General features: G+C 41.1%; 1 protein-coding gene across 1 annotated transcript; it reads left to right on the forward strand.

The window, feature by feature from the left end:
* The first annotated feature begins 705 nt into the window (after nucleotides 1-705).
* LOC121876167 (glutamate receptor ionotropic, delta-2-like) lies at nucleotides 706-7,252 on the forward strand. Its single transcript, XM_042381113.1, has 10 exons — nucleotides 706-1,474; nucleotides 2,036-2,145; nucleotides 2,765-2,908; nucleotides 3,683-3,773; nucleotides 4,110-4,407; nucleotides 4,772-4,986; nucleotides 5,135-5,315; nucleotides 5,958-6,057; nucleotides 6,400-6,529; nucleotides 7,078-7,252. Exons 2-10 carry the CDS (start codon nucleotides 2,069-2,071, stop codon nucleotides 7,174-7,176), a joined length of 1,335 nt encoding a protein of 444 aa, XP_042237047.1. The 5' UTR covers nucleotides 706-1,474; nucleotides 2,036-2,068; the 3' UTR covers nucleotides 7,177-7,252.
* Nucleotides 7,253-14,458: the final 7,206 nt, after the last annotated feature.

The following is a 14,458-nucleotide window of genomic DNA, read 5'->3' on the forward strand; positions in this document are numbered from 1 at the left end:
AAAATAAAGTACTGTACTACATTTAGTATGTTTGTGTCTCCATCTTTGCTGGATTAAATTATAGATATTTTACCTAACCTAATACACTCTGGGTGTTAAGTGCTTATATACTGTGCACTCCTGGGCTGTCTGTTTAACTGTCTATTTGACTGTCTGTCTAAATGTCTTTATGGTTGTTTAGCTGTCTGTATAAGTGTCTGTTTAGCTGTTTTGTTTAACTATCTGGCTGTCTGTCTAGCTGTCTCTCAAACTGTCTGTATGTCTGTATAACAGTTTTTCTAATTTTCTGGCTATCTGTCTGTCTTTCTGGTTGTCTGTCTAACTGTCTCTCGGGCTGTCTGTCTGGTTATCTGTCTCTCGGGCTGTCTGTCTAACTCTGTGATAAAACTGCTTTGTCTTGCCTAAGTGTGTCTACATATATATCTCCATATTTAAGTGTCTTCATAGTTAAGTGTGTCGTCATTGATGAGTGTATCTCCACAATTTTTCAAGTACGTCTCCATGCACAGTTTAGCACTCAATTATTAGTGTTTTGACACCTGTGACATCTGTAATACACCTGTAACACTTGTAAGAAACGTGTGACACAGTCCTTAAGTGTCATTAATAACAGGCCTATATCCTTGGCCTTTTTAAAAAGGCATCTATAACTATGAAGATCCGTAACTATGAGGGTCCGTAACTATGAGGGTCCGTAATTATGTAGGTCCGTAACTATGAGGGTCCGTAATTATGTAGGTCCGTAACTATAAGGGTCCGTAACTATGAGGGTCCGTAACTATGAGGGTCCGTAATTATGTAGGTCCGTAACTATAAGGGTCCGTAACTATGAGGGTCCGTAACTATGAGGGTCCGTAATTATGTGGGTCCGTAACTATGAGGGTCCGTAATAATGAGTCCGTAATTATGAGGGCCCTTAATCATGTGGTTCCGTAACTATGAACGTCCGTAATAATGAGTCCGTAACTATGAGGGTCCGTAATTATGAGAGCCCGTAATTATGTGGGTCCGTAACTATGTGGTTATCTAGGCTCCTCCTCCTCCGAGATCCACCGCTACCACTGGCTGACACACTGGCGCAGGTCATGACGAGTCACCAGGTATATATATACAGTATATACTGGGCGAGGTGGCGGACAACATGCAGTATACAGGTTGGTGAATCATGGTAGATATCTGAGCTACTAACACCCGATATCTGACCTGCTAACACCCGATATCTGAGCTACCAGCACCCGATATCTGAACTGCCAACACCCGATATTTGAGCTGCCAACACCTTATAATTGAGTTGCCAACATCCGATATCTGAACTTCCAACACCTTATATCTGAGCTGCCATTATCCGATATCTGAGCTGTCAACACCTTATAATTGAGCTGTCAACACCCGATATCTGAACTTCCAACACCCAACATCTGAGCTGCCAACACCTGATATAGTCCAGGTGTTTCCCAACGCTACAACAACAAAGGCATGTACTGTATGAAATGGTTCCAACAGCATTTCTCTTATGTCGATTATTTCACGTAAAACCAACTTAAATCACAGTAAATGTAATGTAATTTTATCAGTCTTAATTAATTTCACCTGCTATATTTTGTCTTCGTGTTAAATCAGATAATAACTGTGAGGCTGATTTACCTAGAGAGATTAACAGAGAGATTAACTTATGTCCATGTGCCCAGGAAAACTTCGAATGTCCAATATTTTATTTAGGTAATCTCTCTCTCTCTCTCTCTCTCTCTGGCTAAAACTAACAAGTGTCTCATTAACTCTTCACTCAATATCCGGGTTCCAGCAGTCATGTAAGAGCTAAAAGCCATAAATAGAAGGTCCTGTCGCTCGATAAAAACTGTTAAATCTATACATTTTCTTATTACAATTTATTACTGCACTTCAACAGCTATTGTAAGGTACTGTATTTGGGGTATATACAATAGGTTAGTTCACAATTATTCCTACGTCGCGTAACACACACACACACACACACACTGATGGTGGTGGTGAGGACTCAGGTTTACACAGTTTACAGAGGTAGACCGTGGTGGTGTTGGTGGAGGGAAGGATGGCACGGCCGCTGTCGGAAATACTGGAGGATCCACAAGTGTACCAAGACCTAGAAAACAACCCTCACTCCTTCAGGTAGGTCTTCCTCCTGTCTCACCTGTCTCTCTCAACTGTCTGTAACACTTGTATCTAACCTGTGTCTCTCCTGTCTCATGTCCCTCACATCTGACTATCACACCTGTCTCTCATATGTTTCTCACATCTGACTATCTCACCTGTCTCATCTATCTAACTCACCTGTCTCATCTGTCACTCACATCTGTTCTATCTCACCTGTCTGTCTCTAGACTCTCGCCTGTCCCTCATTTCCTTTGCTAATAGTGTCTCTCGTTCAACCTAAAAATATTAATATTGTTCCTACGTCACCAGAAAAGTAAATAATATTGGGAACATCAAGTAATTATTTAAGGATAATGTAGTTATTTAAGGATAATGTAAGTATTTAAGGATAATGTGGGTATTTAAGGATAATGTAGGTATTTAAGGATAATGTGGGTATCTAAGGATAATGTAGGTATTTAAGGATAATGTAGGTATTTAAGGATAATGTGGGTATTTAAGGATAATGTAGGTATTTAAGGATAATGTTGGTATTTAAGGATAATGTAGGTATTTAAGTATAATGTAGGCATTTAATGATAAAGTAGTTTAGGGTCAAGATTAGCATACCTGTAAATTAGACTGATCACCACAGGTTCAAGGAAGGGGCAGTGATGATGGTGTCTACTGTACATCGGCCGCCTCACGTAGAGCTCCTCAAAGATCATCACGGCCGCCTGACAATAACAGGTCCTCTGGCTAACCTTATGGACGCTGTCGCTCACTCGCTTAACTTTACGTAAGTTTAACACCATAATTGTTGTTATTTTATGGCTGATGCTTTTTTGTTTGTATCTTGTTGATTTGTTGATGTGAATAATGAAGTTAAGACGTTAATGTTGATGTTGACAGTGACGTTGACTATGACGTGGACGTAGACTTTGACGTTGAAGTAGACGGTCACTATAATGTTAATTTAGGGAAAAGTTGGTTGGGTGAATCACGTAAAGAAGTTCATCGGTCTTTTTTATTATTGTGGTGAGACACAACAACAATCTTACTGATGGATGGAAGGGATTAAAGAAACAAGGTAAAATCTGGACTCGTGTTGAACCTTAGCGAAAAATAAAATATTACACAGAGCAACTCAAATTTATATTAAATTATATTGCTCCATCTTTTTATGCTTACACGGGTAGAGTACAGTGTAATAATAATAATAATAATAATAATAATAATAATATTAATAATAATAATAATAATAATAATAATATTAATAATAATAATAATAATAATAATAATAATAATAATAATAATTAACGGTTTATTGAAAGAGCATAGCAGCCGGAAGGCTGAAAATATACAATTACATAATTGGGGAATGGGTTTCGATTTACAAATAATATACAAGAAACATAAGTGATAAAAATAAGATATACAATAACTAGGTGGGGAAAAGCTCAAACTACGGGGCATTTCAACAAAGTGACAGTGCAAAAAGTAGGATTTACTGGGTGTGTGTGTGTGTTGTCTCCACTGTTACCGTCATATTCACCTTCATGTTCACCATCAGGTACAAGATAGTGACGCCCCCTGACGGCACTTACGGCACTCAGTCAGCTAACGGGTCATGGTCAGGCATGATGGGTCAGGTGGTGAGGAAGGTGAGTCTACCTGAGTCATGGTCACCCTAACTCTTACTCAACAAGGTGGGTAAACATACCTTGTCAGTTCAGTAAATATGTTCACCACGACAGGAGTTCAGTCCACGCCTCTGATAAAGTCACAGGTTCAGGAGCTTAATGAAACTGAAAGTGATATTAAACCATTTCATTATAAGAACACTCTAACTGTTCATCTGTTGTAATAATGGTTTACAGGGTAGCGTTTGAACACCTTTAGAATGAAGGTTTAGCGGCTATAGGATGATGGATTAATGTGGTTTAACATTTAAGTATGATGGTTAACACTTCACTACATCATAGTACTTGTGGCTACAGGAGGCTGACGTCTCCCTGGGACCCTTCGCAATATCGTGGAAGAGGAACCAGGCTGTTGATTTCGCTCATCACTACATCTTCGACTACGCCAGCATGATAAAGAGTAAAGGTCTGCCGGAGATTGACCCATGGGGCTTCCTGTTCCCCCTACAACCCAAGGTGTGGGCGGCACTATTAGCAGGACTGCTGGTGGCCTGGTTGGCAATACTGGTGCTGGGTCACAACCCCGATGGGTCCAGGAAGGTCAACAGGGCTTCTGACCTCTTTTTCCAACACCTGAGAATTATTCTTCGACAGGGTAAGACAACTAACCATTAATATAGAGAAATGTGAAAATGGTGTTGATGCCTCAAAGAAATCTTCTCGTGGCAGAACTATTCCTTGCACATTCTTCTGTGGCTGTGTTGGGTTCTGAGACTCACAGGAAAACCTCACAATGTGTCTTTAGAGTATCATTTGTGCACCATCAAATTTATTATTTCAAGCACTGTTAAATGTTAACAAGGCGAGGACGCCATAATACAGATGTTTGTCTGTCCCGTGAAGCTGGAAGACGCTGGCCACCGGAAAAAGTAGAGTGTGCTATGTCATCCTCATTAATAAAAAACAAAAAAACAATATTGTACTAATAGTTTCATTTTAATTAATCTTGTTTCATACAGACATGTCAGGAGTGAGGCGTGGAAGTGAGATGGTGTTGTTGGGGGGGTGGCTGGTGGTGGCCATGATGGTGACATGGAGTTACACAGGTAACTTGGTCTCCCTGCTGGCGGTGCGACACATCCCTCAACCCATCCAGACGGTGAGGGACGTAGTGCAGGATCCCAACCTGAAGGTCATCCTCGAACCAAAAACTATCGTGACGTCATTCCTCGAGGTAAGAAATACTGTTCAACATAACTGTTGTTACAATTTTTCCGATCGATATACCTGAGTTTTGTAGTATGGTGTGTGCCGGCCAAGTACTACGACTACTACTTCTAAAAATACTATTGCTACTGCTACTATATTTCCTCACTCACTAGAACATTGAATCTGGGGACCTGCGGGCGATGGGAGACTTGATGTACATAGGACGTGTGAAGTACCGCATCACCTCTACACTACTGGACGCTGTGGACACTCTGGTACGAGACGGTGACCACGTCCTCGTGACCATCAAGATCGGCTTGATCAAGTTTATCTCTGAACTCTCCTCCAGAACCGGTAAAAAATTAATTAATAGCTATATTGTAGTAGTGTAAGGTTAATTCTTCGGCTTGTAAAATACAGCGTAGATACTTTGGTTGAAGAATTATAGTAAAAATGTATTTCAGTTAGCAAGCTATTGTAAACAAAAAATAGTTCAGTTAACAAATCATGTATTCTTTGGTTGAAACAAAACAGCAAAATATTACTTGGTTGAGAAATTAAGACGAACAATATAATGAAATTTGGTCGTCGAATTTTAGTAATATCTTTATTACCAAATTATAGCAAAGAAAAACAGATAAATGTGAAATCTATAGTGTAATTTAAGAAGGAAATTAATAAACTCGGTAAAGTGAAATACTCACGTTGTGGACACTCTGGTTCGTGACGGTGATCACACCCTTGCCACCATCAAGATCAGCTTGATCAAGTTTATATCAGAACTCTCCAGGAAGACAGGCAAGCACAGTTGCCGAGATCTTAAATCAGATCTGTTCAATTGACGAAGATAATAAAAAAAAGTGACCGAAAACACAAATCAAACTCTTCGGTTAACAAAAGTTACTTCTATTAAAAAATATTCATGTATAATTTGTAATGTAATTTGTAAAACTGCTTGGCAATATTCTTAAGGTATGTTATTTATTGTTACCGCAGGTCGATGTGACTTTTATATTGTTCGCGAGAATTTGATCCACGTCTTCCAGTGTATGGTTGGCCAGAAGGGAAACCCCATAGTTCCTGCCATTAGTCACAGGTGAGTTATAACCAAGGTGGACCGGCTATCACTTCTTTCATGACTGTTTATAAAATGTGCAAAAAAAATATCATTAAAACATCGAATTTTACATTAATATCTGTTAAAATTGTTCTCTGCTTCCCTCAAGTGTCTGGCAATTTTTTTCTTAAAGCTTTTCTGTAATAACTGTGTAGTGTATGGAGCTATTTAGAGTCCATGTTTAAAATCCTTGGTAGTTGAAGCACAGAAACTGAATTCATAACACTGGATGGAAAATATATTCCAATAACAATTACAATTATGAGTTGACTATTGACCAGGGATTCCATATAGAGTTACCTAAGAAAGTTTGTGGTTCAGGATCCGCGCGCTGGTGGAGTCTGGCTTGTATGAGTACTGGCTTATGAGCAACATCCCCTTTATAGAAAACTGCCGCCGCTCACCCTCCAAGATCACTGTGGTGGAACCCCTGGCCCTCACCAACCTGTGGGTGAGTAGTAATATTACCTCACACACACACACACACACACACACACACACACATTAATACATGGTGTCTTACAGACTCTTAAGTTGTTATGTTATTATTTGAGAAAATCGGCCAGTGTATTTTCGGGGGTGGAGGACACAAGTTGTGCAAGTTATCAGGTTTACAGCAGATTCACATCAAGTTTAAAGCAGGTCTATACCATGTTTATAACAAGTTTACAGACCCTGTGTTTTTGTTATATTTCTTGAGCAGTGTAAGTAATCAGGCTTAAAGCAGGTTTACCGCAGGTCGAAAGTAAGTTTTACAGATTTATTGTAGTTTCACAACAGGTTTAAAACAGGTTAACAGCATTTGTCGTCCTTGTTATATTCCTTATTAACACTTTTGTATACACAGTAACTCATGTACTGTACAGTCTCCGTATGAACCTAACCTAACCTAACCAAACCGCTATCACTGCTGAGATACAGTAATTAACTCACCCCTGCAGCTCACTAATATTCGGTAAGTTCATAGTAATTTTGTTTACCCTTTATTTTGGTCGTCAGGGGATGTTCGTGCTGCTTGTGGGGGGAAACCTGCTGGCACTCCTCACCTTCAGTCTGGAACTCTGCATCACCAGAAAGGCTGGAGTCAAAGCCTCTTAGACGTCTAAGCCTCTTCCCCTGGATGCTTTACGTTGTACCACAAAGGAAATGTATATTAAAACTTGTATGGCAATGATTTTCGAATATTTACAAGTTTATACATGATGCTACTATACAAAGAAGAGGTCAGACTTTCTGCTGTGGCTACATCTGACCTTTTCTCTAATTAATTAAAAAGAGAATATCTTAAACCAATTTAAACCATTTTGGTGTACGGATATATATACATATATATATATATATATATATATATATATATATAATTTATATATACATATATATATATATACATATATATATATATATATATATATATATATATATATATATATAAAATATATATATATATATATATATATATATATATATATATATATATATATATATATATATATATATATATAGGGCTCCCCTGAATTTCGACTTAAAATTTTAATACTTCTTGTTGTTTAGCAAACGTACTGCAAACTCCTAAATCATAGTAAATATTGTATTGTTTCCTAACATTCACAATGTTGTCACACCAGTCGTAGGTCAAATGGGCCACCAGTCATTTACAGCCCAACCTAACCTGATCTAAGTTACTTGCTACCGTTATTATTGGAGCAGATTAAAAATGGCTATCAATATTACTGGGCCCTAATCCTACTGGCTAGGTTAAGTTGGGACCTATAAGAACGGTACACTGTGAAACTCTTACGTGCCAATTATAATAAACAAACTTAAAATAAATCCGGTAAGTAAACGCCTAAGTTCTCACAGCATTAATATTACCATGCACATCACTGCCACAGCTTCGCACATCACCAACACAGCCTCGCATATCACCAACAGCCTCGCACATTGAAAATACTGCTCCTCACATTACATTACCAACAGCCTCGCACATCACCACACAGCCTTGCACATTACCACACAGTCTTGCACAATCACATAAACACGCACACCTTGTGTGTGTCCATCTCCAACCTTAAGCCAAACCAACAAACATGGCAGACTTAGCGATATGTAATGAAGAGGGTAAACTGGAATCAAATGAGTTTATTAATCTTCAGGTAAATAGTAATTAAGCAGTTAATACTCACCAAAGTCTTTACTACTTACCAATTATACCAAGTTAAAGGCAAGAGTTATCAAGCGTTCTCCAACCCTCAGAAAACAAGCTGGGGGTTAGAGGAAACCTCCGTTTAACCAGTGATTGGAGGAAAAACGCACACGTGTGATTGTCCCTCAAGACGGCCTCACCACCCAATCAGCTGAGAAGTATAATATACAAGAGGGCGGAGAGAGCATCACCTGAAAATTTATCAGCCACGGCTTCGCAATGTACATAAGACGATTTCACGCAATTAACCGCCACACACTCCTTGTGGTCGTGAGTAAGAAAGTTCACGCTATAGAACGTTCCCCCAGAGTCTGTTAACCTTCCAGTTTAACTTTCAGCCTTTCATGAGAATGCCTTGGCAGTCTAGGTACAGTATATATTAAAACTGCCACCGCGCTCCGGATTCCTTCTACACAGCCAGTATCTTAAGTAACTGAGTCAAGTAGGGGCGTTCACGTTTAAAACCGTATTGGCATTCTTTTTTAAGGTTAGTTCGTTGTAGATCTCGTCAAATGCTCTCTCACCAACAGTCTCACACATTACCATCCCATCACCAACACAGCCTCGCACATCAACACAGCCTCCCACATCACTAAAATTTCGCAAATCAATTTCACAAATCAGCACATCACAAAAGTTATCTTGCGCTTAGGAAAGTTTTTAAATATTATTGCTGTAAATTAATGAAAATGATAATGACCCGGTCCTGAAAATATACACAATAGTAAAATATAAGTACAGTATACAGGGGTATATCGTACCTAGTTTGGACGTACGAGTACAAATTAATTAGATAATAAAACTATTTTGTTTATGATATCTGTCAATTTTAATAATAAACATTGTCGTACATTTTTTGAATTCATTTAATTTTCACAAAGCACATAATTTTATAAAGGTAGTTGTAGATGCTATAAAATAATACAAAAATACAGTTTATGATGTCATATCTAGAGGTGAGTTCTCATTATTTTGTATTGCTGTTGGACTAGTGTATTACTGACTTTGTTACACCCTTGAAGACCTTCCTTGTTGAAGCGCAGTAATAACATTATAACAGCAACAACATATATCTATTATACATCAAATTGTGTTTGTAATATGAGAATAAATGTTTTCAAACTGCATTTGTGTATTTACTATGAACCGTTTCCTACAACTGGGCAGACTTTTTGAAATTCTTAAAATTATATGTTTTACAGAAACCAAAACCTTGAGTTTGCTGTTTAATAATCTGGCAGTTGAAACAAAAACAAAACAAAAATGGATCATTGAAGATTAGCCCCCAGCTTATTTTACCTGATGATTGAACTCCATAAAGCTACATGGTGTTAGGTTAAATCTGGTTAAGTTTATTCAGCTTTCTATAATTTACCCTTAACCATACTTAACCTAAACATTAACAGTATATACATATTTATACAACATAAAACAATCGTGAAGCAAGGTGGAGGTGAGAGGCAATATAAGATTACAAATACTTAAGTGCGGAGCTGAGATGGCTGACGAGTAAGGCTGAGTATTGTAGAAGACGGTAGGTAGTCACTGTGCCGTAGGTTCCAGGATAGATGATCCTGTGGTCAATTCCCAGAGTGAACTGAACTCTCATCAAACTGGAGCTGATGAAGAAGACTTGTAGGAGGTGACGCAACAACCAGGATATGGAGAAGGGAAACCCCGGAGTGGTAACTAAGACTAGTCATACTCGTGTTTCGTCCCTAGATGGCGTTGCTCGTGGTGCTGGGTAGGTAGATCATGACAATTCGTGGCGTGGTTCGTAACAAATATAAGAGATAAGACTGGGAAGATGTTTACATGGCTGGTGTGTCACCAGCACACTGATGACATCTAGAGTAACACAGACAGGAGCTTCTAGGTCATGGGGTAATTTACTGGTATATTGTCGGAGGAATGATGATTAATATGAACAAGGATTTCGCAATGAAGATCAGTGTGGCGTATAAATGGGTTTCTACGTTTTTTGTTAGTTAAAGTTCCCAGTAAGGGAAACACTGTAAGGTGCTTGCGGCACTTCAAGTACATAGCGAATCATCATTAACTTAATATAATACAGTCAGACGAGAAATACAATCAGAAAAACGGGAAAGCCACACAGAAAAAAATTGGCTTATTACCCATTGGGTCAACAAGAACAGTGGTACAATATATACACTTATCTGCCCTTAACACTGGTACAATATATACCCGTGTCTGCCCTTAACAATGGTATAATATATACCCTTGTCCCCCTTAACAATGGTACAATATATACCCTTGTCCCCCTTAACAATGGTACAATATATACCCTTGTCCGCCTTAACAATGGTACAATATATACCCGTGTCTGCCCTTAACAATAGTACAATATATACCCTTGTCCCCCTTAACAATGGTACAATATATACCCTTGTCCCCCTTAACAATGGTACAATATATACCCTTGTCCGCCCTTAACAATGGTACAATATATACCCTTGTCCGCCCTTAACAATGGTACAATATATACCCTTGTCCCCCTTAACAATGGTACAATATATACCATTGTCTGCCCCCTAACAATGGTACACTGTATACCCACACACTTGGGACCGAGTTGTAGGACCTTGATCTAGTGGTTCCAGACTAACACACTGACACACATACACAACGATTACAATACCCTCCATCCTCGTCGTGGGTATCATTTCCCCCCCCCCCGGCCTTAACGTACACAGCCACAGCATACACAGCCTCAGTATACAGAACAGCATACACAGCCTCAGTATACACGGAGAACAACATACACAGCCTCAGTATACACGGGAACAGCATACACAGCCTCAGTATACACAGGAACAGCATACACAGCCTCAGTATACAGAACAGCATACATAGCCTCATTCTACATGGGGAACAGCATATCTCATACGCTGAAGGTGTAGAAAAGTCATTTATATGTTAATACGGTTGATCAGGTACACTAAAATCGTAATTAAAACACAAAGTTGAATTTTACGAATCCTTACATTTCCATAACTGTTGGTGAAGATAATAAGCTGAGTGCAGTAGTGGTGGGTGTGGTGGTGGTGGGTGTAGTGATGGTGGTGGTGGGTATTTAGTGAATGATGTGATTAATGATGGTGGTGGATTATTGGTGGTGGTAGTGTAGTAATTGTGGTGGGCCTTAGTGGTGATGGGGAAGTGTGGTGTTGGTGGTGAGTGTAGTGATGGTGGTGGGTGTGTGGTGGTGGTAGATTAATGGTGGTGGTGGGTGTAGTGTTGGTGGTAGGTGTGAGTGGTGATGGGGAGGTGTGGTGGTGGTGGGTGTGATGGTGGTGGAGTGTAGTGGTGGTGGGAGGGTGTGGTGGTGGTGGGTGTAGTGATGGTGGTGGGTGTAGTGATGGTGGTGGGTGTGGTGGTGGTGGGTGTGGTGGTGGTGGGTGTAGTGATGGTGGTGGAATGTTGTGGTGGTGGTGTGGTGGTGGTGGGTGTGAGTGATGGTGAGTGGGTGTTGTGGTGGTAGATTGTGGTGGTGGTGGGTGTAGTGATGGTGGGTGTAGTGATGTGGTGGTGGGTGTGATGGTGGTGGGTGTTGTGGTGTGGTGGGTGGTGTTGGTGGGTGTGATGGTGGGTGTAGTGATGGTGGTGGGTGTAGTGATGGTGGTGGGTGTGGTGGTGGTGGTGGGTGTGTAGTGATGGTGGGTGTGGTGGTGGTGGGTGTAGTGATGGTGGTGGGTGTGGTGGGGTGTGGTGATGGTGGTGGGTGTGGTGATGGTGGTGGTGTTGTGGTGGTGGGTGTAGTGGTGGTGGTGTGAGTGATGGTGGTGGGGTGTTGTGGTGGTGGGTGTAGTGGTGGTGGGTGTGTGTGGTGGGGTGTGATGGTGGTGGGTGTGTGGTGATGGTGAGAGTGTGATGGTGGGTGTGGTGGTGGTGTGTGATGGTGGTGTGTGGGTGTGTGGTGTGTGGGGTGTGTGGTGTGGTGGGTGTAGTGATGGTGGTGGGGTGTTGGGGTGTTGTGAGTGTGTTTGTAGTCACACACCCATACTCACCCATCCAACCTCTCCCACCAACCAGCACACATCCACCCTCACATCCAGCACCCATCCACCCTCACCCGCACCTATCCACCCTCACCCACACTCACACCCACCTTCCTCCTCCTCTTCACCCCACCGACTGTTTATCCCGGTCGGCTCCACCAAACTGATTATATTAAATCGTGCACTTTACACAAGCCCCCCCCCAACAGCACCCCAGAGACCGGGAGGGGACGCTAACTAACTGGGGTGATTTGTTCTCGCTGGACCTACCAACTTGGGGAGGGGGGTGGTGAGGGGGGTAGTTCGATTGGAAGGAAGGACTGTTAGGGAGAGGGGAGGGGGAGGGTATGTGGTTGGGGGATTCGGAGTGTAAGAGGGAGTAAGAAATTGTAGTTTGGAGGATTTGAATGATATATGGGAGGGAGTGGGAGGGGGAGGTGGGTGGTTAGGAGGGAGAGAGGGAGGGAAGGAAGGAGTTGGAGAGGATTAATTAGGAAGATTAGGAAAGATACATAGGTAGGGATTGGTAGAAGGAGATAAACCACTTGGAATGATTCGACTGGTACCGTAGGAGGGATTAGGTGTGAGGTGATTGGTAGAACTATAGCGAAAAATGGGATGGATGTAGGGAGTGATGGGGAGTGATGGGGAGGATATGGGGCGACAGACGTGGAGATTTATAGAGAGAGAGATTAAAATAAGAAAGAAAGAAGGAAAGAAGGAATGAAAAACGAAGAAGAGAGAGAGAGAGAGAGAAAAAGACATCCCCTCCCTTAACCAGTCAATTCTTAGTATAATTATTTGTTATTGGTCGTAATTTCCCTCATTCTACGTAACAGTAAGATTGTAAAATGTCTTGACTCTCTCTCTCTCTCTCTCTCTCTCTCTCTCTCTCTCTCTCTCTCTCTCTCTCTCTCTCTCTCTCTCTCCCGTATCTCCAGTGTCATATATCATACATTTTAAAATTCCCCGACCTGCAGGGAGCATTTCATAGTGCACAAAAGCTGCACATGTGACAAAAACACTCACTCCCGTTTACAACTAACCTCTGGGCCGTCACCAATCGAAAACAAATAAACAAATAAATAAATAAATACATAGATAAATAGAAGATAAAACAAAAATTGAATAGATGAAAATAGTCTAAAAATGTGTCTGTTTTTATTGATGTTTTCAATTGTTTGGGAATGGACAAACATAGGTGAGTTGAGTTCAAATACCTCTCTCTCTCTCTCTCTCTCGTTCTTCTTCGTCGTTTCATCCTTCCTCCCCTCTCCTTTCCCTCATCCCCTTCCATCTCCTCTCCTTTTCTTCCTTTTCCTTCTCTCCTCCTCCTCCAATTCCTCCTTTCCTTATTCTTCTTTTCCTCTTTATTATTAATGTTTATGTTTTTTCTTTGCCTTCCCCTTTCTCTTATATTATTCTCTCTCCCCCTCTTCCACCTCTACGATTTTATTCAGTTTACTTTCTCTTCTCTCTCTCTCTCTCTCTCTCTCTCTCTCTGGCAGCAATGATGGTTGTGACAATGGTGGTAATGATGGTGGTAGTGTGGTTGTTGATCATAGCGATGGTGGTAGTGTTAGTAGGAATATACTAACACGCTAATGGTAGCAACATCCCCTCTACCACCAGCATGATACATCGCCACTGTCACCACCACCACCAAAACCACTACTACCACTTACCACCAGTTCTTCAACCACTACCATAACCAGTACTAATCTTCATCTCCCCCCACCCCACCCCACATCACCATCACCCCCAACCCCCCCCCTCCCCACCCCTCGGCGATGGTAAACAACCGTAATGCAGTTTTTTACCTAAGACACCGTCAGTATCTCCCCCAGCAGCCTCACTGATCCCTAACAGAGAGTAAGAGAAGTTCCCTCACCGTCTGCCACCATACACAACTTGAGGTCGACGAGGATATAGGTGAAGTTCGTGAAGCGTTACAGCGTATTAGTGTAGTTTCTTGAGCTGTTACGAGCAGGGAGGGAGATGGGGAGGGAGGGAGATGGGGGGGGAGGGACATTGTTAAGGGGGACAAGGGTATATATTGTACCATTGTTAAGGGGGACAAGGGTATATATTGTACCATTGTTAAGGGGGACAAGGGTATATATTGCACCATTGTTAAGGGGGACAAGGGTATATATTG

Source organism: Homarus americanus, unplaced genomic scaffold (assembly GCF_018991925.1).
Source record: "Homarus americanus isolate GMGI-L3 unplaced genomic scaffold, GMGI_Hamer_2.0 scaffold34921, whole genome shotgun sequence".
Taxonomy (NCBI): Eukaryota; Metazoa; Arthropoda; class Malacostraca; order Decapoda; family Nephropidae; genus Homarus; species Homarus americanus.

Bases quoted from the DNA above. Each gene is read 5' to 3' on its own strand.
- LOC121876167 (XM_042381113.1), top strand. From the start codon at position 2,069: ATGGCACGGCCGCTGTCGGAAATACTGGAGGATCCACAAGTGTACCAA. The intron at 4,987-5,134 runs GTAAGAAATACT...CTCACTCACTAG, and splicing joins TCGTGACGTCATTCCTCGAG to AACATTGAATCTGGGGACCT. The intron at 6,530-7,077 runs GTGAGTAGTAAT...TTTGGTCGTCAG, and splicing joins TGGCCCTCACCAACCTGTGG to GGGATGTTCGTGCTGCTTGT.